At 47.5% G+C, this 24,527-nt stretch overlaps 2 protein-coding genes across 3 annotated transcripts in view; one reads left to right on the top strand and one right to left on the bottom strand.

Annotated features, from left to right (window-relative positions):
- The window catches only part of drosha (drosha ribonuclease III), a 62,505-nt gene extending 44,205 nt beyond the window's left edge, over positions 1–18,300 (top strand). For both annotated transcript variants that reach the window (XM_084703042.1, XM_084703041.1), the window contains exons 26-32: positions 3,960–4,065; positions 5,518–5,659; positions 7,016–7,098; positions 8,739–8,842; positions 11,375–11,467; positions 13,082–13,128; positions 17,760–18,300. In XM_084703042.1, coding sequence (XP_084559168.1) covers positions 3,960–4,065; positions 5,518–5,659; positions 7,016–7,098; positions 8,739–8,842; positions 11,375–11,467; positions 13,082–13,128; positions 17,760–17,899 — 715 coding nt within the window. In that variant the 3' untranslated portion in view covers positions 17,900–18,300. The remainder of the gene's footprint in view (positions 1–3,959; positions 4,066–5,517; positions 5,660–7,015; positions 7,099–8,738; positions 8,843–11,374; positions 11,468–13,081; positions 13,129–17,759) is intronic.
- A 2,661-nt stretch (positions 18,301–20,961) lies between these two features.
- The window catches only part of LOC146274998 (cadherin-6-like), a 38,122-nt gene continuing 34,556 nt past the window's right edge, over positions 20,962–24,527 (bottom strand). Inside the window, exons 8-12 of the mRNA XM_084702590.1 lie at positions 23,658–23,794; positions 23,193–23,314; positions 22,792–22,909; positions 22,230–22,481; positions 20,962–21,624 (exon numbers count right to left, since the gene is read on the bottom strand). Coding sequence (XP_084558716.1) covers positions 21,119–21,624; positions 22,230–22,481; positions 22,792–22,909; positions 23,193–23,314; positions 23,658–23,794 — 1,135 coding nt within the window. The 3' untranslated portion in view covers positions 20,962–21,118. The remainder of the gene's footprint in view (positions 21,625–22,229; positions 22,482–22,791; positions 22,910–23,192; positions 23,315–23,657; positions 23,795–24,527) is intronic.

Here is a 24,527-nt window from a genome sequence, read left to right as displayed (position 1 = left end):
ATTAGGCTTGACAGCTCACCTACAATATTTAACTGTATTCAGTATGTAAGTAGTCTGTATTCAGTGAATGTCTTTAGATTTAACACAAAGACTGCGTGTGTGCGTGCGTGTGCGTTTTTTAATCCATCACTTCAATGTCAGAGCCTCTCCCACTCATGGCCAGTGCAGTTGAGGGGAGTGTTCGCTTGTCAAGGTTAGCTTCCTCTACTTGCTTTTTCACCCAGCACACTAATGTAGGCTTAGGTAAGTGTCTTGCATTGCATTAAAGAATTAAAGATCAATACTATTACCAAGATTTATATATGCATATAAATACATAAAAAGTGTGTGTATGTATGTATGTATATATATATATATATATATATATATATACATACATACATACATACATACATACATACATACATACATACATACATACATACATACATACATACATACATACATACATACATACGCTGCCATGGCTTCACAATTGCAGTCAGAAGTCAGAGCTGTGTGCCTACATGAAATGAATATGAATAGGATTTTGATATAGTTTGATTACGTATTTCAAATCACTCAAGGTTGTATATTTACCTTACTTCTAATGTCTGCTGGCTAACAAAAACTGGGCCCGGTCACAATATATTCATGAGCCTTGTTATTCTTGCCATATTGTTTGGATTAGCTTTATGGAATGCAATGCATAATAAATGTGAAAACTGTAGCTTAAGCCAACTAGGAATTCTGCGATCAAACTAGCGATGCATGCACTGTGACGTCATCACTAAGTGTCTGAGGTCCTCCCTTCTATTATTGGTCGTGTTTATTACCAGTCCTGCGACACCCAGATATATCGGATTGATATAATTTTACTGTCAAACCTTTGGATTTTTTTTGTTTATCAGCATGTGAAGTATATTTAATCAAATATGACAAAAAAAAGCTCCTCAAAACCATAACCTTCCCTGCTTTTTAAGATGCAAGAGCATGTAGAAATATGTCGCCAGGCAAACAGTCTGAACCTGATAACCCGGGCATTTGACGTGGATTGTTATTTGGGCGTATGTGAAGCCCAAGAGTCACACTGTCCTCTACCATCCAGTTTCAGCACAGTCAACGTGATGCACAAATGACTGGGAGCTGTCTGACACATAATACATCAGTTTCACTTGTCTGACGGAAAGATACCTTAAGAAGCTTAATGTCAAGCCAAGCTTGTGGAGAAAACGGATATAGATAGATGAGGTATCTATCAGAGGTACTTGGCTGAAACCAAGATGAATGAATGATTGAATGGCGAGGTCACCCAGCTGGCCAGCACATGGCTAGGGGTCTCTGGCTCGGAAACAGGTAGACTAGATAGAGCACGCATGCGCACACACACTCACACACTCACAAACACCTACACACGCACTACCGAGAACGGTATTTTTCAAGAAACAGAACTCCCAGAGAGCGGAACTCAAGGGGGAGACCTTTATAGGATGAATCGAGTCGTCGTCTTGGAAGGCCCAGTCCTTATCACTTGCTTCAGGGGGCTGTTAAAGGTATTTGAGATCAAAGTCAGTCTGAATAAAGACTCCGGGCTCCACACTTTACTCCAATTTCACCGGGTTTTTCCTGCAGCATTGTGCCTTCTCTGTCCAAGTGAAGGAGGGTGCATGTCTCTGTGCCTTTCACATGGAAAGTGCTTTATGTCTTTTGACCTGTGCGCCCTCTCTCCCGTCGATCTCTCTCGCACGCACTCAACTTCTCTATCTTCTTTGCATGCTTCCGATCTCTCTCTCCTCTCATGCACACGGACAAGAAAGAAACACACAAAAATAGACCGTTCCCTCATTGTGTTCAATAGTGTGTTGTGTTAAGCACAGCCGAGTAATGTATGACGATCATCCAGACATGAGCTGTTGACTTGGGCTGTTTGGAAAGTCTGGGCAGTCGTCTGGAGGCTGAACCAATGAACAGTGTCGCCCGTTTGTTTAGCAGCACTAGGAGAAAGAAATACTCAAAGAAATAGCTCCAATGGATTTGGGTTTGGCGCTTTACAGTGGTCTTAAAATATGTTGAACCCTTGGAGGTGCAGCCAAGGCTGCCTTGAAGAGCACCATACTAGTCTTACAAAGATTCTACTGCACATCAGCATGTTTCAGTGAGAGACTATGTCTGTCGTGTCATTAAAAAACACAGAGGTTCAATGACAAGGAGGTTTACACTACTCTTACCTTCACTGGTTCATCAAGAACGCACGTGTGTTAAAGTGAAATAAATCTTACTTTCACTCTCTCAACACTCAACCACATGACCCCAGTGTGTTGTGGTATAGGTTTCTCGTCATGACAAGCCCTGTGATCATTGCAGTATTAATGTGTGGACTGTACAGCATATTCCTTCCCAAGCCTGCCTAATGAACCATATTGAGGGGAGAGGGAGAGAGGGGACTTTTCATACACCAATACATAAAAAGCACCAGTGAACATTAAAGGCCCTAGTGCCTGAGATGGAGGAGGATAAACTCTGACCTTTGTTTGATGTCAACCCCTGCCTTTACTGCTCCCACACCCACCTGGTCACGGCTCACTTGCAGTGGTTCAGGATCTGCATGTCAGTGTGGGCACACACACTCACACACACACACACACACACACACACCCGACCGCCGCCTGTGCGCTGCTGGTCCTGGCAGAGCACCAGCCTACATCTGCAAAAGTAATCTTTAATTCTGTTTAATTAAAGACTACTGTAGCAGCGTCTGACGCTAAGTCTAATGCTGCAGACCCTGTTCAGCACTCTGGCTGCTGTTGCCCACAGCACTCACTGTACTGCATTCTGTACAATACCCCCAGTCTAGGGTAAAAAAGATTAAGAACATGCATAACTGTACTTCAAGGTCATTCAACCCGAGATATTGTCCTTTTTTGTATCCCTGTGTCAGATATAGTTAGTTGCATCATATCTGTAAATATTACATTTACATTTAGCAGACACTCTTATCCAGAGCGACTTACAGTAAGTACAGGGACATCCCCCCCGAGGCAAGTAGGGTGAAGTGCCTTTTGCCCAAGGACACAATGTCATTTTGACGCGGCCGGGAATCGAACTGGCGACCTTCAGATTACTAACCCGATTCCCTAACAGCTCAGCCACCTAACTCCCTAAGGGCCCTATTCTCAAAATGCCAATGTCATTGATCCAAGGCTGGTGTTTCATTACATTTTAATTGAGTATTTTCACTGCAGTGTTATGCAGACCGCCAAGGTAATGGCCTCTAGCTTCTTACTGTGTCTGCCTCCACGTCTGTCTGCTTCTCAGCCTGCCTGTCCGGTCGAGGCTCTGTGCATCAGGGCTCTACCTGAAGTGTGCGTGCGTGCGTGTGTGTGTGTGTGTGTGTGTGTAAGAGAGAGAGTGGGAGAGGGTGGTGAGAGAGAAACTAAAAGCCTTCACAGATTAATATGTGAGTCTAATGCTACTCACGCCCTGAGGCTGCATACCTGAATAACCTCATCCCCGTTCTCCCACTCTCTCTCTCTGTCTCTCTCTCTGTCTCTCTGCCCCCCTCCCTCCTCCCCGTGATACCTGTCCTCCATCTCTCTCCATTCTTTATCATTCTTTGCCCGTCCTCCTCGGTCCGTCCATTTCACCCCCATTTCCTTATTCCTCACCCCACTCTCCTTCTTGTTTATGCGTCTGTGTCGTTCCATTTGCCCCCGGCCCCCTCTTCAACCTGCTCCTTCTTCTTTTCTACCATTTTACTGTATTTTCCACCACACTCCTCTTTCTTCTCTCTCACCCCCTTTTCACCCTGTTGACCCCCCCCACCACACCTCACCCCACACACACACCTATCCATAACCCCAACCCCCCACTCGCTTTAACCACATTTTCTGTTTGTTGACTCTACCTCTTCCTGCTTTTTCTCCATCCTAATCGCTCTTATGTCTCCCCCCTCGCCCATCCTCCTACTTTGTCTTCCCCAGGGGCCACAACCAGAGGATGGAGTTCCTGGGCGACTCCATCATGCAGCTGGTGGCCACAGAGTACCTGTTCATCCACTTCCCGGACCACCACGAGGGCCACCTGACGGTAAGGGGGGCGTGGCCACGCCGGGTCACAGCACCCCGTGGCACGCGTGGGGAACCCCTGCATGTGGTTTACTTCTACCGTACCGCGTCCCCATGGTAGCGCACGGCTCTAGAGCGTTGCTCCTCCCACGTTCATCGCGACCTCGCTTGACTGAAGGGCGCTCCTTGGAATGCGGCGGGAGACCGCATCGGCCCGCGTCATTGGCTCTCCTTTTCCCCCTCGCTCGTGTCCGCCTCAGTTCTTTCGTTCTTTCCGGCGCACTCGCTGTCCTGCCTGATCGTTCTCCCATTCACACCCCCCTTCCTAGGGTTTTTACCCGACATCTCTCTTCATTATCTAGACCGTCGCAGGCAGTGACTTATGGTCAATCTTCAATTACTGCCCATGGCTTTTGTACATACTCTCCCTTCATCGGTCTTCAGCTCCTCTCTCCTCTCTCTCCCTTATTATTGTGTTGGAGGGGCCTGAGAGAGAAAGGTGGATGCCGTCGCGACAGGAAACTGCCTCCCCCTAACGACAGGCGCTTCACTCTTATCTGTGAAGGTGTGTGTGTGTGTGTGTGTGTGAGAGATCGAGAGGGAGACAGTGATTCTGAGTGGTCGAGAGAGAGAACACGCACGTTGTGTTTAATGTGTGCAAGTGGGACTCCAGAGAAGCGATGGCCTCAATGCACCACCAGGGCTGTACTGGAAGTGATGCGGCGAAACCATTTCAGTTCCGTAAAAAAAAAATTAAAATAAAAAAAAGTTTTGTTTTATTTATTCCTTCCTTTCGTTTAGCTTTTTATTCTATTCCATCATCCACTTTCCTGAGCGGCCGTATGACTGGCCCAACTACAGGAGGACAGTTGAAGCATATGCTGTTAGCTATGTAGTCGTTGGAGTGTGACATCACAGTATGAAAGGCTCCAGCGAAGCGTCACTAAAGCATTGAGAGCTCTGCGTATGCTGCAGCAGCCCGGAGGAGACGCAACCCAAATGGAGCTCCAATTGAAAAGTGCTCATTCAACACGTGTGTGTGTGTGTGTGTGTGTGTGTATGTTCCCCAACGAGGGCATTTGTGTGTGCGTACGAGTGTGTGTCTACATCTGTGTGTGTGTGTGTAGTTGCCAGGATGTGGTGTGTACGTGTGTGTCTCAAGACCAAGCCAAGACATCTGGTAGAATTCCATCTCTGTTTCTCTTTCCCTCTGATCTCCCAGCTATATTTACCATATTTGTGGTTCTTTTAGATGGGGGAAATGTACTCAACTCGCTCCAACACAGTTTTTATCTGCTCAGCTTTGAATCCAAATGTAAAATTCAAGAGCTCAAACCACCTGACAATACAGGGCCCTGTCTCCATGCTTTGTCGTTGGGTATGTGTGTGTGTGTGTTTAGGCTGGGCATGCACTTTTACCTTGTGTTTGTTTATTTATTTTGTCATGTATTTATTTGCGTGTGTTTGCGAGAAGCTTCTGCGGAGCTCGCTGGTGAACAACCGCACCCAGGCCAAAGTGGCAGAGGAACTGGGCATGCAGGACTTTGCCATCACCAACGACAAGACCAAGCGTCCCCTGGCCCTACGCACCAAGACCCTCGCTGACCTGCTGGAGTGTACGTGTCTGTCTGTGTCTCTCTCTCTCTCTCCTTCTTTTGATTTCCCCACCTTTCCATATTGCCAAAGCAACACTACAAACACCTGTGTGTGTATGTATGTAGATTGCTCCAGTAATTTCACCAGCAAAGGTTCTTTATACTGGCTCGTCATCGAATTGTTCACCATCCAAGTCACTTTGTCTTCCAATTCACTGAACCCTCCAATTCAGTTTGCCATGAGACCTGAAGAAATATGCAAATATAAACAATATGACTGTTTATTTTTGGGGGGAATACCTTTGTCTTCAGTGTTGCATATATTTACATGTTACAATATTTACATGTTAGGAAATGTTGTTTTCTCTCCACATCCTAAATGTTTGGTGATGGTCTTTCTCAGAACAGAGGTTGAGTCTGTAAACCAAATATAAATACAGAATTTGGACACAATCTAAAAAAAAAATTAAAAAAACATATCAGATAATTTAATAATATTTTACCTTTTGGAGTTTGAACTCAAGTCTATATGGAGGATGGCTATTTGCCCTCATGGCCTTCAAGTCCTTACTCGTCAGAATAGCCAGAGCGAGGGCTAAAGCTGGTTCAAGTGGAAAGCATTGTTACAACATCCAGCTGTGCTTCAAAGATCAGGCCACAAAAGGATCTCACACACACACACAAACACGTGCACACATTCATACACAAGAGCATGGAATCAAATAGAAAAAGCAAAGCCAAAAATGTGCATACACGTACGTTTTTAAATGGCGTTCCTGACGATGCAAACAGAAGCTTGCTTACTCTGAGGTGCTTTTGGTGCTCCGTGTCTGTGTTCACATGGTGAGGAACGGTGTTTGTCACTTCCACTAACACTCACCTAACTCTATGCCATCACCCACCATATCACTCACATGCTTTTTCTCTTGCTTTCGCTCTTCTTTCTCTCTCTCTCTCTCTCTCTCTCTCTCTCTCTCTCTCTCTCTCTCTCTCTCTCTCTCTCTCTCTCTCTCTCTCTCTCTCTCTCTCTCTCTCTCTCTCTCTCTCTCTCTCTCTCTCTCTCTCTCTCTCTCTCTCTCTCTCTCTCTCTCTCTCTCTCTCTCTCTCTCTCTCTCTCTCTCTCTCTCTCTCTCTCTCTCTCTCTCTCTCTCTCTCTCTCTCTCTCTCTCTCTTCCTCCCTGGCCCCTCCTTCATTCAAAAACTTTATTTTGACCATTCCAAAGAAAATAAAAAAAGAGAAAGGAAACCTTTGTGTTATTATATACCTTTGAGGAACAGGAAACATCCTTTCATGTGGTTTCCCCTCTGCTCTTTTTTTATGTTGTATTGTTGTAACTCCTCTGTCTCCTCTCTCCTTTCCCTCCCTTTCTCATATAGCTTTCATCGCAGCCCTGTACATTGATAAGGACTTGGAGTACGTGCATACCTTCATGAATGTCTGCTTCTTCCCTCGTCTGAAGGTGAGTGCCAGTTCGTGCCCAAGGCCACCCCTCTCCCCCGCCTCCCCCACCACACTTTGATCACTGAGCACTTAGAATGAGAGAGAAAGAGAACGCAGATGGGGAGTAAAAGCTAAAGCGCTAATGGCGCAAGCATTGACGCAGGCGTGAGGTGGGTGCTTGACTTTGGTCTTTAAATGACGGGCTCCTGCATCTACAGTCCATCCTTTCTCTTCATTTTTTTTTTTTGCCAGCCTTTGATAGGAAACTGCTAGCTGCTTGTTAGCTGCATTGCAATCGATCCCCTCGTTTTGAGAAGTGTGTGTGTGTCTCGGGTTAAGGTAGTGTGTTAAGGATGGCGGTGAGGGGGAGAAGGAGTCTTTTTCCACCGGTAAAACAGTCACAGAGTAGTCTGGGCTCTCGTCAGTGAAGCAGTCTGCTGCAGCGTTTTGATGCGCCATGCTAATTGCCGTCTCTGGGGCCGTCTCCGGGGGGCTTGGCCAGGCGTCTCAGGCGCCCAGCGGAGGGTACCTCATTTCCACTTTCAAAAGGAAGAAAGTTGTTCTCTCCTCTACTTCCACCCACTCTTCTCTTCCCTCTGCCTGGATTCATCATGCTTATATTATTATTATCTTTGGAGAATTCTGATAAAAAAAACGAAAAAAAAAACATGGGGGGGTGATCATTTCTTGTTTATTTTATTTTAATTTTGTTCCTGTGGTGTGTAATTATGTATTGGTGTGCATGTACGTGCCGACTCAGGAGGGGGTGTGTGTGGGTGTATATAGCCTGTGTGCTGGTTTGGAAACCAGCATATTGTTTGACTGCTAAAGGCAGAAGAGAAGGCTGTGGATGCCCCATTGAGAGGTAGAGGGGAAAGGACAGGGGGGGGGGGGGGGGGGGGGGCGAAAGAGGGAGAGAGAGAGAAGTAGAAATGGAGAGTAAAGGGGGGGAGGCGAGTCGAGGGAGGTAGGAGGTTGGAAGCAGAACCAGATCCACTCTTTGTACAAAATTAATAGGAACAGACAGTTCTAGATTTGAAGTCTCCCATTTTACAACAAGGCTGCTTTTCTGTTAATGGAAGTGCTTTTAGAAGTCCCCTTGGATAAGAGAAATGTATCGGGGCCCATCCACCTGGGACCCTCCCCCTGCCTCTCTCTCTACAGCCAGGCCGGATACACACGCTTTTGTCTTAAGTAGTCCGTGATTTGTACCGTCTCCCTAGGCTGAGATGGAGACTGCGAATGCAAGTAAGAGCGAAGGGGTGTGTAGGATAAGGGAGCCAGAGAGGGGAGCAGACCAGTGAGAGAGTGTGGAAGAGATGGAGGGGGGTCTGAGGGGGAGGGGGGGGGGGTGAAAGAGCTAGGTTGGGATGACATGAAAGTGTCTGTGGCGCAAGGACGGGGATTTTGTAACTGTGGACCCACTGCTGTATTTTGTGTATTAATTTTGTGTGTGTGTGTGTGTGTGTGTGTGTGTGTGTGTGTGTGTGTGTGTGTGTGTGTGTGTGTGTGTGTGTGTGTGTGTGTGTGTGTGTGTGTGTGTGTGTGTGTGTGTGTGTGTGTGTGTGTGTGTGTGTGTGTGTGTGTGTGTGTGTGTGTGTGTGTGTGTGTGTGTGTGTGTGTGTGTGTGTGTGTGTGTGTGTGTGTGTGCGCGAGCAGGAGTTTATTCTGAACCAGGACTGGAACGACCCTAAGTCCCAGCTTCAGCAGTGCTGCCTGACGCTGCGTACTGAGGGCAAGGAGCCTGACATCCCCCTTTACAAGTGAGTCCTTCTGACACACACACACACCCTATACATACAGAAACATGCTGTACATACAGAAACATGCTGTACACACACACACACAGTTCACTCTAGGTTATGTCCTTTGACAAACCCTCACTCCACACTGTGCAAATGCTGGAATCTATCACTACAATCTACGAGTGTTTTGATTTTCAACGCAAATACTATTTTACGATAATACTATATGTGCCCCCCATCACACACACATACACGCCCACACATACACACACGGACGGACACTTTTTCACTTGTCACTTTCTCTTTCCTTCCCTTTCCGCATCTCTCTCTCTCTCTCCATCTCTTTGACCTGTGGGGGCTTGTTAATGTGACAGTCAGCCCCCTCGTGACTTGATTGTTCCTCGTCACGTCAGAGACACCTTTGGCTTAGTCACCGAGGTGTTAGCGGATGCGTTCCGGCGCTAACCCGTTCCTCTGCAGCCACCCAGCTATTGATTAGATGCACTGAAACACGCGCTATCACACCCAGTAGGCTCAAGGTTATCTTCATCTACCACCACCCCATCAAATGTTTCCAGTCTGGCCCCTTCCATGGCTGTTACTGATCATCACAGGTCATGAGTGGCGTTGTCCATCCTGTCCCTTTGTCTGTGGGTGTCGGTGGGTGGGTGGGTGGGTGTCTATGGGGGTGGATACGTGTGTCTGTAACTGGTCTGGCAAGTGTAAACCAGGCTGGATAAAGACTTCAAAAGTAGGTTGACGGAGTCCAGGGCTCTGAGCTGGAGAGAAGCTCAGGACTGGACCCCTTTAGCAACATGTACAGGAGAATGGACCCCACTGTACCAACATGTACAGTAGGGTACAGGAGAATGGACCTCACTGTATCAACATGTACAGGAGAATGGACCTCACTGTACCAACATGTACAGGAGAATGGACCTCACTGTACCAACATGTACAGTAGGGTACAGGAGAATGGACCTCACTGTACCAACATGTACAGTAAGGTACAGGAGAATGGACCTCACTGTACCAACATGTACAGTAGGGTACAGGAGAATGGACCTCACTGTACCAACATGTACAGGAGAATGGACCTCACTGTACCAACATGTACAGGAGAATGGACCTCACTGTACCAACATGTACAGTAGGGTACAGGAGACTGGACCTGACTGCACATGTCAAACCCCTTCACCTTCCAACCACCCACATTACCTGAGGGTATCCCACTGAGCATAGTGGGATAGCAAAACACATGACACCCACACACACACACACACACACACACACACACACACACACACAGCCATTACGATGCACATGTTCTCCCTCTTACAGCAGATGCCTATACCGCCAGTCTCTCAGCAGCAACCGACACCAGTCCTCAGACCAAAATGGAGCCCCTGTTGTGTTAGCCTTGGTTCCCTCTTAACAGCACTCAAGTTTGTCTTTCGCACTCTTACTTCCTCTCTCTCACCCTCTCGCACTCGTTGTCATGCTTGCACACTACGCCACTTAAAGCTGACGGCTCCCCTAATGTTTTCCTGAATTTCTTGTTTCACCTCCTTTTTTCTCATTTTTTTTTTTTGTTGAGCAACGCTCTCATTCCAAGTGACTTTTTTTCTTCTTCTTCTTCCCCTGTGGAGATTTGATTCCGTCTTGCCTTGTTGCAGAGTTTGTGTTTGTTCTGCACAGGCCATGTACTTGTTCATTTGTAAGTGAGAAAGAGAATTGAATAATTAATAAAGTGCCATAAGTGACCACATTGCATTAAAAATGAATAGGTCTCCTGAAATAAGTAAATTGTCTGTGAATAATTTAGGGAACTCAAGCCTGTGTGTGTGGGGTGTGTTTATGCAAATGTTAACATTTCAAACAAAACTTGTTTTGTTTGCACACTTGTATTCCCCTTTCCCTGCTGAAATGGAGCCCAATTGATAGACGAACACATTCTTAAATGTTTAATATGAAATAACTGTCTTAATCTTGTGTCGTCTTGTTGTTGTGTTGTTACATTTTTTTCACTCCGTGAGCCGTTTGTCCCTCCCTTTCTTTTTCTCCTTGCACTTGTTGATGATTCTGTATTGAACCCACACTGCACCCCTCCAAAGCTTGAAAGGATATCCCGTAGAACATTGTCATTCTCCAATATGAAGCCTTTTCTCCTAAACTCGTCACGTGTGGCACGACACGCATCTTCACCATCAGAGGATGATTGCAGGGGCCCCTTTCTGTTGCTCATCGGGCCCTCCAAAAGCTTGTGTGTACTGTGTTGGCACGGATCACGAATCAAAAGACCCATTCTCCTCCTCAGCAAGCCTCCAGAGACAAATTATATTTGCTCCAAATGAAAACTTTTTTTTTTTTTTTCTGGTTCCTTTTTTCTCTACAAATGTATTTCCTTCTGAAGGACAATGTCACGGAGCGTCCTTGAGCATTCTCATGTGTGTTATTAGATTTCTCTACCAACAGCCTGTATCCTCCTCTTTTTTTTCTTCTCTTTTTCCTTCTAACCCCATTTTTCTTCTGCCGTGTGTTTTGTCACAGGACCCTTCAAACCGTGGGACCGTCGCACGCAAGGACCTACACGGTAGCCGTGTACTTCAAAGGGGAGAGGATTGGCTGCGGCAAGGGTCCAAGGTGGGTAACTGTCGGGCTGGCTAGCTGGGGACTGCAGACAGGACCCTGGTGCATCCCTCTGCCCAGCTCCACACCCCAAAACTCTGCTGTCTGCTAATGGGCTGTAGAATAATGGCTGTGTTTTATTGATGGTGTTTATTATAGCAATTAAGGCCTCCTCTCTTGGTGGCCACTATCGGGAGAGGCATTATGCAGAATGAAAATGAATCGATTCATTATCGAATTGACATAAAGCGGTATTATGGAAACATCACTCGGGATGGGCGACAGGAGGGGAGGGATGAGAGATAGAGTGAAGTGTTCCTCTGCTCCTCTTCTCCTCTTCTATCCTCTCCTCTCTGCTCCTCTCCTCTTCTTCTATCCTTTCAGCTCCTCTTTTCTCCTCCCTTCCTCTTCCCTCTTCTTCTCTCCTCTCAGCTCCTCTTCTCTCAGCTCCTCTTCTCTCAGCTCCTCTTCTCTCAGCTCCTCTTCTCTCAGCTCCTCTTCTCTCAGCTCCTCTTCTCTCAGCTCCTCTTCTCTCAGCTCCTCTTCCCTCTTCTTCTCTCAGCTCTTCTTCTCTCCTCTCAGCTCCTCTTCCCTCTTCTTCTCTCAGCTCTTCTTCTCTCCTCTCCTCTCAGCTCCTCTTCCCTCTTCTTCTCTCAGCTCTTCTTCTCTCCTCTCCTCTCAGCTCCTTTTCCCTCTTCTTCTCTCCTCCCCTCTCAGCTCCTCTTCCCTCTTCTTCTCTCCTCCCCTCTCAGCTCCTCTTCCCTCTTCTTCTCTCCTCTCAGCTCCTCTTCTCTCAGCTCCTCTTCCCTCTTCTTCTTTCCTCCCCTCTCCACTCAGCTCCACTTCTCTCCTCCCCTCTCCACTCAGCTCCTCTCCTCTCGGGTTCCCCTCCCTCTCCTCTGCCGTCCTCTCGGCCCACTTCCCAAGGAGCAAGGTTTTAGTTCGCCTTGGGTCTACTTCGATAGGATTCAGCACTGAGTGAAGAGGGTTAGGTTCTTCTTTTTTTGAAAAGGGTAAAGGGGGGGGGGGGGGGCAAGGAAGGGTAGCCCCCCGCCCCCAACCCTTGACTTAACTCGGCTGAGGAGAAGCCAAACATAAACCCATCAAACGTCTTTTACACACACCGTATACCACAAACCCCTTTTTTGTACTTAAAAGAGCGCTCGCCATCTCTAAGCTGCCGATAAGTTTGTCCCCGTCCATAGAAACTCTGGCTGCTTGCTGTTTAGATATTTACTAGTCTTAAGCCTCAATTCCACCCCTCTCTCTCTCTCACACACAAACACTCAAACCGCTCGTCTGTGATCACAATGTGTAATGTATGCAGAGGGAGACCGGTGGATAGCATGCGTAAACAGGATCCACGCAGAGCAGCCCAGGGGCTTACCTTGCCGAGACTGATGCACCCAGTTACCTGGGATTGGGGTGGAGGGAGAGGGAGGGAGTCAGAAAATGGTGCGGTTGAGGGCTTTTTCAGCAAACACTTTCCTCTAATCCTCTGTCTTTTTAAGAACCCGTTTCTTTTTTTTATCGCACCACTAGAATAAATACAAAAAAAGCTTTTGAATATGCGAAAGACCCTTTCTCTTCTCTCTTTTTACGCTGTCTTTCTCTTTGTCACTCCAACAGCATCCAACAGGCGGAAATGGGGGCTGCAATGGATGCGCTTGAGAAATGTAAGTTGAGATTTTTTTTTGGGGGGGGTGGGGGGGCATCTGTTTATTTCATCTTTGTTTAGTTTCTCGCTGGGATTGTTAGTAGCATGCTTCAGCGCCTGATACCAGCGCCATGTCGGGTATGTGGAAAAACAACTGGCAGAGCTATGCACTGTTGGCCCTCATGTCCAGACCAACAGGTCTGTTTGAAGCACCTACTTCAGAGCACAGACCTGCTGTGTGTGTGTGTGTGTGTGTGTGTGCTTGGGTCTGCGTGGGATGTCCTCCAACCCACGTAGGAACCCGATGCCAGATGTCTCCTAGCCCACCAATGTCAACAGGCTTGGAAGGTGTCCGATCCAAAGTTTTCAGTTTGTTGTGTTTCGTGTCGGGAGCTAGAGGTGGTAGGTACGGCTCTTGGTCCACGAGGGCTCTTGTGTGGACGACGCCACGGCAGGCGAGGTCGTCTCCGACGCCGCTCTGCGCTACTCCTCGGCCATGTTTACCATGGTCACACAGCACTTACAAGGGAAAAAAAACGGATATGGTTTCATGGGCGCGTTAGCAGTGCCAAGCTTTCTGCCGTGTAAAATGATCATTACGGGCCTCTCAGGATGGGACCTGTGCCTAATCCCTCCTGGCGTTCACACCGCGACGCCTCTTAGGATGCCATGCATATGCATGTGCACGAGTTAAACATTAGTTGTAGGACATTTACAGGAAGTGTGTGTGTGTGTGTGAGAGACCTTCGCTCGCCTACCCGACCCACACATTAATCATACAGAACTGTTCCCCGCCTAATTAGCCGGCGCCAGGTAAAAATGGTTTTGCCACAACGGGCCCACAAAAGTTAGGAAGGGCAGAGGGGTCAGAGCTTTGATTTGGTTGGGGTTTTAAACGAGGCCCCTGCCTCTGTTTGATTGATACTGCGTGCACCCCAAACCCTCGCTTTAGTTTTCTGTAAACCACCCTACTTCCCTCCCTCACACTCCTTCGTTCTCTCTCCCTTACTCCGTCTTGTCCTCCCTCGCTTTCTCTCTCCTCTCCTCCCCCCCCACCTATCCTTTCTTCACTCCATCCTCCCTCCCCAGTGTATACCCCTGTCATTGTGATTGATAGATGCTCATTGCTAGTAAATGAACATTTCTCCCCCTCATAAATTGCTGTTTCGTGTGACTAGATTAGCGATGCCTTTTAAAAGGTCAGTTCATTCCAAATCATCTCCCATCAGCAAGTCTCTGGCTCTCTCTTCCTTCCTCCTTCTCCCCTCCCCTACCTCTGATCCTACGCTCAGCCCTCCCTGACTTTTGAAGTAAATAAAATATCCTTTCCAAAGAACTGCATGCGTCACTAAAACCAAACGTTTTCCTGAAGTCACCCGTAGTTCTGCTCGAGGCGGCCTACCACTGCTGAGTCCCTCAGCCCCCCCCCCCCCCCCCCCCGCTTATCTTCTCTCCCACACACACACACACGTGCCTAACAACAAGCTTTCCTCCCTCCTCTTCCTCTCCTCTGCCGTATGAGGTGTCTACGTTCCACCCCACCAGGATGACTCAGGGTTTGCAGGATGAGTCGGGGGTTATGCATTGTCTGCTCGCTTTTGGCCAGAGTTTGCCTCCTGGGCTCTCTGAGCACACCGTGTTCTCTAGAATATGTAGACACGGTCTTATGACACCAAGTTTAACCCCTCAAATACACAAGACCCTTCTGACTACTCATTCCGCTTCGCCATTCGCCCTAAAACTGTGGGACCTGTCAAGGACGTGCATTGCGCGTATCGATCGCCTCATTGCGATCACGCGTGCGCAAACATTATTATTCCATCTCTTCTCATGTCATCTTCCCTCTCATGATGCCTACATGCTGGCAAACATGGCGGTGTCCACCGGATCCAAAATACCTCCACTTTCAGGATTTGTTTCTATGATTAATTTAAGTCCCTCTTGGGTGGTCAGTGCGGTCCGCTGAAAGGAACGGAACTTTGTGTGAAGCGGAGGGGGGGGGCTGGGGGGGGGGGTGGATTGTGGTGCACCACTTTGTGCCTGACAGGAGGAGAGAGGCAGCGTGGAAGACAGGAGACGGGGAGGAGAGGCAGAGTTGGGTTCTCTCAGACAGCTCGGGGCTCATTAAAGGGACCTGGCGGGGGCCCCCCAGTGTTTGGTGTCTGGCCACCTGTAGCAGATCCGCTGGTGGCTCCACTGGCTTAAATTTCATCATTCAATGTCATCACACGCACTCACCCCCCTTCCTTCCCCCCCCCCGTCCCTCCTCCTCCTCCACCCTCCCTCCGCTCCCCTCCGCCACCGCCCCTCTCGTTTTGACAGGCAGTCAAGTTTGGAGTGAAATGTTCACCAAAGCCTTGACTGGAGGCCAAACATACACAAACAAATGGTGAACCAGGTACGCTGAGAAGACGTTGGAGAGGACGGAGGACTGCTCCCGGCCCGCACTGCCCCTCCTATACCCTGTAAGGTTGAGCTGGCATGAAATATGCAGAGCAACGAGTCAAGCATTTTATAGGCGGAGATGCTTTTTTCCAGTTCGCTCACTTCTTTCTCTCGCTCACTCGTCTCTCTCTTGCACCGCCATCATCTTTTTCTAGGTCTGCGTCATCCCTTTTTTCTCTTCTCCCTCTCTTTCTCTCTCAATCCCCCCCCCCCTCCCCCCCAGCCATTTGTTTTCCAAACAATGCGCCGTCTCCCGAACAAGGCGAAGATTGCTTTCTATCTGGCTTGCAGCTGGAAAGAGACTGGATCTCTCTCTCCTCAGCTGTCTCTAAACCCCCCTCCTTAATCTCTGGATAAAAGCCTCGGAGTGGATAGAGGCAAAGTACAGTACAGTAGGGGGGGGGGGGGGGGGATATCCGCCCAATCGGACGCTTTGTTTACTCTGTGGTGCAGCTCAGCGAGGGGGGTGGGGGAGCTGTGACTCCCCCTCGTCAATGAAGGTACATAGACATATAGTGTCGGCTTGTTGACTGGCAGGCTCTATGTATGGGACAAATGAGGTTGAGGTATGTCTGCCGCAGAACCGTGGAACAGCAGGAATTCCAGGCTGAGGGCCGCGGCTCGGACGCTGCTGAGGACTCAGCAGAGCGGGCTCACGGTCACGTCTTCACACGCGCCCGATCCCCCAGCACCGTGTCCTCCGTGTAGCGGACCTGCCGCTGCCAAGGCCCCTGGCTAAGTAGCCCTTCTCGGAAAGGAATCTCAAGGCCCTCACCCACCACTCACTCCCGTCCTTGAAAGGAATTAGCGCATTGTTGATCAACAAAAAAACCTCAAGACGAGCTAAGCCAGTGACCCTATGCTACTATAATCAGTATGTTCTGTGTTTCTTTCAAGTAGATCTTTTTTTTCCATCCTTTGTCTTTTCTTCCCCCACCAAAAGGGCCAGACGGTGGAGAATTCTCAATATGTCTTTGCAATGCCCAACACACAGACCTCTCTGTTCTCACACTCTGCCCAAATGTATGCTGGGAATAAATGAAAAGGCTGGTGCATTCCTGAACGGTCTTTATTCTCCCACATGCAAATGCTCTCGATGCTGCATGTTAAACAGTGCAAATGGACCCCTCGTCACAGCACCCCATTTCCATCCTCACCAGTATTTATCCTTAAGTCATTCCATCCCAGGGAAAATGCCAGTGATTTCCATATTTTAAATGCAATATGTAGTTTTCTCGTCAAATGGCTTATCAAGCACTGCTAAGCTGTTGGGGACCAATTTACCTGTCTTCTGTCAATGGCTGTTTTTTTTGCAATATGAGGGACGCTGCATGTAGGCAGCACTCAATGGGAATCAAACCCTGGTTACCCAACGGTCTGACGACAGACATGGTGTTCTCATAGTTTCACCTGGTTCCAAACCCATGAGGATGCTGGTTGCCCAGTCTTTCGACAAAGGAGCTGTAAATACTCTTCGTCCCCTACTCTGAAGCCCATTGTCAAATCAGCTGGAAGACACTGGCAGTTAATATTTCTGTTTGTCTTGAGCCTGAGCTAAACAGAACGGGGCATCACCAGAGCCTTGACATTGAGTACTTTTTAATTTGCTAAGCGGTTAATCTATACAATCACATTCATTTAGTTACTTTAATAATATGACACCAAGGAGCCAGGCCTATCAAGCATGATACTTTCAAATTGAGACATATGAGCAACATCTTAGATTTCACTGGACATTTTTATATATATTTCCCTGTCTTGTTGCACATCTAATTTAGATATGTTCCCTTCTAATTATGTTATCAGATCTCATTACCGTCGCAACCGACACCTAGTGAGGCCTGTCTAATAATCTTTTGTTATTTGACTGTTGTAATGAAAACAGTGGCAGAGGGAGTGAATGGGGGATGACATCGCCTGCACGTGGCTCTCATGTTTAGCCTGAGTGACATCCTGCCAATGTACATGCGTTATGGGAAAAAAGTGGAGCGTTTTTTCCTTGATCAGATACTGACCATGTCTCTTTATCTCTTCCACTCCCTCTCTCTCTTTATCGCGTCTCCTCGGTCCGCTTCTCTCTCTTTCTCGGTCCGCTTCTCTCTCTCTTTCTCGGTCTGCTTCTCTCTCTCTCTTTCTCGGTCTGCTTCTCTCTCTCTTTCTCGGTCCGCCTCTCTCTCTCTCTCTCGGTCTGCCTCTCTCCACCAGATAACTTCCCGCAGATGGCTCATCAGAAGCGCTTCATCGAGCGTAAATACCGCCAGGAGCTGAAGGAGATGCGGCGCGAGCGCGAGCGGCAGGAGAAGGAGAGCGACTCTGATGTGGCCACTGCTGACTACAGGAAGTGACACGGCTCCCGTTCAGCCTCGGAAATCTCATCGGTCGCTCGCACCGTCTTGGTCCATCTTCAGATCCATGGTGTGGTCCAACCCGGGATTCAAACCCAAGACAGTTGGGTAGGAAGATAGGGAGGCCTGCTCCAGGAAACACATAGGCTGTAGTGGTTTTATCCCGCTCATTTACATTTAGGGAATTTGCTTTTACGTGTAGCTCTTACTCAGTAAGAACTTGGATGACACCAGCAGAAGAACTCTTTTTAACCATCTCTAGAATGCCGCCACACACCGTGGTTTACGCGTTAGTGACAACAGAGCTAGGGGGTGTTTTAAATGGTTTTGTAATTGTACTTCAAGTATACTGATGATGATTCTTAAAATAATAATAATAAAGGCATCTGAAACTTTGACAACCCATTTACAGTCATGTAGTTTGTTCTGGTACCTGCTATTTGCACCGATGCAGCCTACCTATGTTTTAGAGGCTACATATAGCAGAATGGCAGCTGGGATGAGGGAAGGCCCTCACATAATTCAATTACATGATATCTGTAAAATGCCACCATCTGCCTCACATCTGCCACTTCCCGGAACAATAAAAAACAACGCAAAACCAAAAAAATCCACACTTTTTGCCCCCCTTCAATGCGATTTGCGGAATAGATCTTAATTATAGATTGCCGCTAATTAAAAATTCAGTTGCAACAAAATCCAGCTTGTTAACCAACCACTGTTCTGCCCTGAATATAAATGGTGTGTCACACTCATAGACCTGGGCCAAATGTTATCACACAGTGCAGCTGCCAAACTGAATGGAATGTTTCTAAGTATTTGAAATATACAAATCAGTACTGGGTCACCTTGAAAGCTTAATATTTCAGTAATAAATGTGTTCCATTCATTGTATCTAACTGTAGCTTTTATGTTCATGCTTAGTTGTTGTTATGAGCATGAACTCTCAACAATCATATTATTCTTATTTTTTCTCCACACCACACACACCATAAAACAATCTACACACCTACACACAATACAGAATAAAGTCAACGCCCATACACACAATACGGAGCAAAGAGTCATGATTTTAAAGATATTTAATCGTGTTGAGTCATATAAATATTCAGTACAAAATATCACGTTGTACAAAGCAGATTGATAGACGGCCATTAGTTCAGGGCCCCTTAAACTACGTCACATGACCTCTCGTTATTGTTCTACATTGACAAAACTGGACTGTTGACTTCACATTGTCACCAACATATTACAAGAGGTCAAGCCTTTGCGGCTAACCGTTTCTACATTGACACCCACAGACCTAGCATAGCTTTAAAAAGAGGACATCAGTATAGCCGTGTACGGCAGGCTGCCATGACTACAACCCCCCACCCCACCCCACCCCTTCCCACCCCTTCCTTTAGCGTAGAGACTGGTGTGTTACGACATGTAGCGACATGGCTGTTTTGTTTTGTCCTTAGCAAAGCGTGGTGGAACCGCTGGAAGGCAAAAACAGACTGCACAAGAAGCAGGCGTAAGGATGTGTAATGACATTATGCTGACACCCTGTATTAACGTACACAAAACTGAGGGAGGAGAACAAAAAAGAACTGCATTAAATGCGATCTGCTGTCATACTGTCAGGAGCAGCAGTTCAGATCGTATACCTCGCGGGCTGAAGAACAGTTGGTGTGAAGCGTTTTTGCACTACGGTAAATGCTTATTGAAGCAACATTTTGTCACAATCTGGAATAACCACTCTCAGTGGGAGCTCAACGGCCAATAAAAAAAAAAAAAGATATTAAGGTTTAAACACCTGCCCACAGTTACTGAGGATACTATTACCTATGCATGTTGTTGAGCAAACTGTTTTTATTTTTTAATCCAGGATTGTCTAAGCTTTTTAGACATTTTGGTTCATAAAATATGTGTTGTGTGACCTATATTATTTGGAAGAACACTGAGAGGGAAAAATAATATCCTAGTGCCAATTATGACATGGTTTTTTATTAGTGTTTCTAATGTCTGCTAAATGTCAGCATCCTCTCCACTTGACCTTTAGCCAGAGAGAGGGCAGTGCTAGTTTTAGCCTGCCTTTTTTCCTGCTGGCACGCTGATGCTGTTCTAATGCCCCCCTCCCTACTTCAATCTGTCTGCTTATCAGCCCATTCATATCAAAAGAAGCATGTAGCCTACGCACGAAAAAATTAGAATGCTTTTGGCCATTTTTGTTTCCCCAAACGGCTTTAATATTCACCGTTTGGTCCAAATCCATGTTCATTTGCTTGCTTTTGTTTCACTTGAATTGTGGCTGTTCTATAAACAAATGCAACAACTCCACATATCCTGACATTCTCTTGCAAGTGAGGCACCTATTCCATAGACATGAAAGGTCACAAACACCCTTTAATTTCAGTTTGTATGGTCAAGGCAGTTCCCATCTTGTTTATTTCTCCCCATAAGAATCCCAGTCGTCCAAGCCTGAGCATTTCACACTTACACAGTGTGCATGTCACATGTTTGCAAAGAAAAGAAAAATTAATTATACATACAGATAGAATACTTACAATGTTTATTCAGAGACTGAGTGTTTGGTTTAGTGAACTCTTAAATAAAGCAAGGTGTTTTCGCACCATTGCCTTGTGTTGGGATGATCTTATTGAGTCTGTTGGATTCAGATGGACTCAACCATTACAGTACTTCAGGATGAGTTTGTGAGAATGGTGAGACACCTTCAGTGCTTTGAAAAAACGGGGTTTCGTGGATGACATGAATCCTCTAAAAACAAAAACTGTACAGCGTATTGTCTTGTATTACAGTACGTACACAAGCTAAGAGAGAACTCACAATATGCAGCATTTATTTTAGTCTCAGAAACACGGAAAAATACATATCCGCCTTATCTGCCAGGTCACACAAACGGCTTGCTCTTCCTCCAACACAGGCAGCTTTTGAAAAAGAAATTTGTATATATAGATATATTTGGGCCTTGCAGATACCCATATACACAGAATCCCCCCTCCTTCAGTCTCAGAGAGACCCCCCCCCCCCCCCACCAGAAAGCCGGCCCATACCCCATGGACGACGGTAAAAAGAGCACTTTGACAAACACGTCGAAATCTGTGTCCTCTCCTGTCTTTAGCGTTGCTTGGTGCGTGACACACAGGCTCACCGTGTTATCTGTGTAACGTGTTTGTTTGACATTTCCACCTTCCTGTTTTCCCCGCCGGTTTCTTGTTAGGAATCCCTATCACTGTCCTCCCCGCCGTACATGTCGGCCAGTTTCTTAAAGCGCGGCCCCCATTCGCTCAGGTAGTTGTAGTCCTGGTCCCCCTCGGTGGTGACCGACTCCAGCGAGCTCAGCGATTCGGCCACCGAGCCGTTCCCCTCGTAGGCGTAAGTGGCGAGGGAGTCGTAGGGCGGTGCCGTGGGGTCGGTGTCGTTGTCCTGCAGCCTCTGGTTGATGAAGTCCCGGACGTCGCCGTTGTCCCGCTGCGCCGGCGGCGGCAGGACGGGCCGGCGGACGGCGGGGTAGAAGGCCTCGGGGACGATGTCTCGCCGCTGCGTGCTGTCCTCCATGGCCTCTGGGTTGCGCAGCGTGCCGATGTCGAAGGCCTGAGTGTCCTCTTCTCCGCCCCCTTCATCGTTGTAGCTGACGACGTTGTCTCTCACGTCCTCTTTGGAGATGATCAGAGGCTCCTTCTTCCTCTGCCTCTTCAGGGAGGCAAACAGCACCACAATCACTACGGAAATAGAGCGAGAGATGACAGATATAAGTGTGCTTGGAACAGCACAACAATCACTAAAGAATAAGGAGAAAATGGACAGTTTTTTTTTTTTTTTTCTGTTCAGCCTTTTATCCTTTTGTTCTGGAAGCCAGAGTGTGTGGGAGTGGCATGGCTATACCGAGAGATGTGGGGGAGTAGCAGACGAAAACAGGTCCACAACATTTCCAGCCACATCAGTGAAAGTGTCTTGAAAATTCTAGCACCCAAGTCCAGCAAGGGTCTGGAGGAGGAGATGCACAGCCATGTGCATAGCAAGAAGGCTATAAACTATAAGATACAAGGCACATAAGATGTACCCTTTGTTTTGCCCTTTCATGAACAGTATGTATTTACAGAGATTCATTCATGTATTCATTCATTTATTCAGCCTCTTGGTTGGTTTGCACTGTAGGTCAGTCGGTTAATTAGTCAGTGACCATACGAATCAATGGTCCGTATGTCAAGTCATATTTTGGTCATTCAAATGAATCAAAACAGTCATTTACTGTCATTCAAAACTACAATGAACTCCTCATTCAGCAGGGTCGGTTGGTAAGTCAATAATGTATTCATGTACTCACTGAGCAGGATGATGACACAGAGCAGGATGGCGACCAGGGCGCCGGTGCTAAGCCCCGCCCTCCCCGTCAGAGCCTCTGCATTGCACAGCTTCATGTTGCCCTCGCGGTCGCAAGTGCACACGCGCACCGTCAGCGTGTTGGTGCTGCTCTGCATGGGGAAGTCTCCGTCCGAGATCACCACGGGAACCAGGTAGGTGCTCCGCTGCAGGCTGCTGTAGCTGCTCCTGCGCGTCAGGATGGAGGCCGAGTTATCTGCAGGAGGGAGGTGGACGGAAACCCACGTCATTCGTTTTGGACGTGTGTACTTACACGCACGTTTGCTCTGGTGCTGTGCAACGTTCTGTCAATATTTGATGGAACCAAAAAAACGACCCCGAACAAAACGTCACACTTACTGATTAAGCCATCAACAATCATACTCAAACAATGTAGCAGTGATGAATTGTTTGGCCTCGTGGAGCTGTAACAGTGTAGCTGATACAAGCTCGTAAGATGCTCGTGCACTCGTTAAGGTTTTTGTTCACGCTCCAGTCCGGCTTGTTGAAGCAGACATCTTGCTCACCTTTGTTGTCACGGACTGAGAAGTTGGCTTTCCCAGAAACCTCTTGGGCCAGACTGAAGAAGAAGCGGTGTCCCCCTATGGGCTCATCAGGGTCTGTGGCACTCACTGTCTGGATCACCTGTCACACAAGAGCAACAAGCAGCTTACACAGCTTAACTGGGAGGTTCTTTATGGATGGAGCTTGAGAAATAACAGGGAATTAAAGGCCAAAAGCTGCATTTTTGGCCAATGGGCTGTAGCCCTGGAAGCAGTCTGTAAACTAAGTGAATATAAAAAGTGTGGGTTTAATGTGTAACGTTTTGTGTACATATGTATTTTTAATCCTAAAATGTTATTCAAGCGTCAGTGCGAGCAAAAGTTGGAGCTTAAAACAGAAGATTCCAGATGAAAGGTACACTGACCTGGTTGGCCTTGGCATTTTCGCACACAAATGCATCGTACATGCTCTCGAATGCTGGCGCATTGTCGTTGACATCGAGCACTCTGATGTACACGGGCACGCGGCTCACCTGCCGAGGGTTGTCTGGGGAACGCAAAAGATCAGTGACTTGATGTTATCATAGGACAAAGCTGATCATCAATAACATGCAGAGGCCTGAATGCCATTTGCCTTCATAACACATTGCCATTGAGTCGGTTTGCATTTGTTCACGCAATGGCCACCGACTCAACCTAGAACTACTTTCCAAGAGCTGCTCACTCACTGAATACACTCATCTCCTTTAAAGAGAGACACTTATCTCTTCTACTAAGCTGGAGAAAAAGAAAACTGTCAGTATGTTTAAATCCGACAGCAAAACCACACCAACTGTTGTGCTGTAGTTCATTGATTCAGGTGAAATTCTAGAATGTTCCTAGCTGCTTACTAAACTCGGTGGCCACAATGGAGATGTTGTGCCAGGCGTTCTCCTCCCGGTCCAGACTCTTCAACATGAACACGGAGCCATTGCCTGAGTGCACGTTAAACACCCGGTCCATGTCTGTGCGCCGGTCGATGGAGTACCTGGACACACACAGATACACACACACACACACACACAAATGGTCATTATGAGTATCCCACTGACACACCAGTTTGATACAGAAATATGGCAATATATCATCTTGTATATAGATTCCAAACCCAGCGCTACCTCTATAAGGTGTAAGGTAGGCTAAAAATAGACGCAACAACACCAAAACGCCTGTCTGTTCCCTGGTGTGGAGGTACTCACTGACCGTTGCCCTCGGTCTCCTTCACGCAAACACACTAAGACGCACACAACACGCTGTCCAGCGGTGCTGTTTTCCTGCCTCCCCCAGACGGGGGCGATGCATCCGAGTGATTCATGGGTGGCCTGACGTCAGAGGACGTGTGTGGGAGGGGTTGGGGAGGAAGGGTAACCCCTGGATGGGTGCACCAACCAAAGTGCTTGGTCTCTTACCGTCACCATCATGTTCATCTCACCCGCCCCCCCCCCCCCCGACTGCCGACTGCTTATCAGCGCCTCCATCGCGACACCCACCGCACGCCTTTGACGGGAAGTCTAAACTTGGGAAAAAACCACCCACGTTGCACGACTGGGGTTGCTAATTGCTTTTCTAATATTCTCAATAATTCAGTCGGCTAGCTCTGGCCCCTCCCTGATTAATGGTTGAGGTGATAAAATGGTGTGTGTAAACAACACTCTTTCCAGCAGGGGATCCCTGAGTGCTGTTCTCAGCAGGCAGACTTCAGACCTGCCTGCTTCTGTGTG

This window comes from Hypomesus nipponensis, chromosome 8 (assembly GCF_054491055.1).
Source record: "Hypomesus nipponensis isolate SF chromosome 8, ASM5449105v1, whole genome shotgun sequence".
In the NCBI taxonomy this organism is placed as follows: domain Eukaryota; kingdom Metazoa; phylum Chordata; class Actinopteri; order Osmeriformes; family Osmeridae; genus Hypomesus; species Hypomesus nipponensis.
This window is presented reverse-complemented; position numbering and strand designations above follow the sequence as displayed.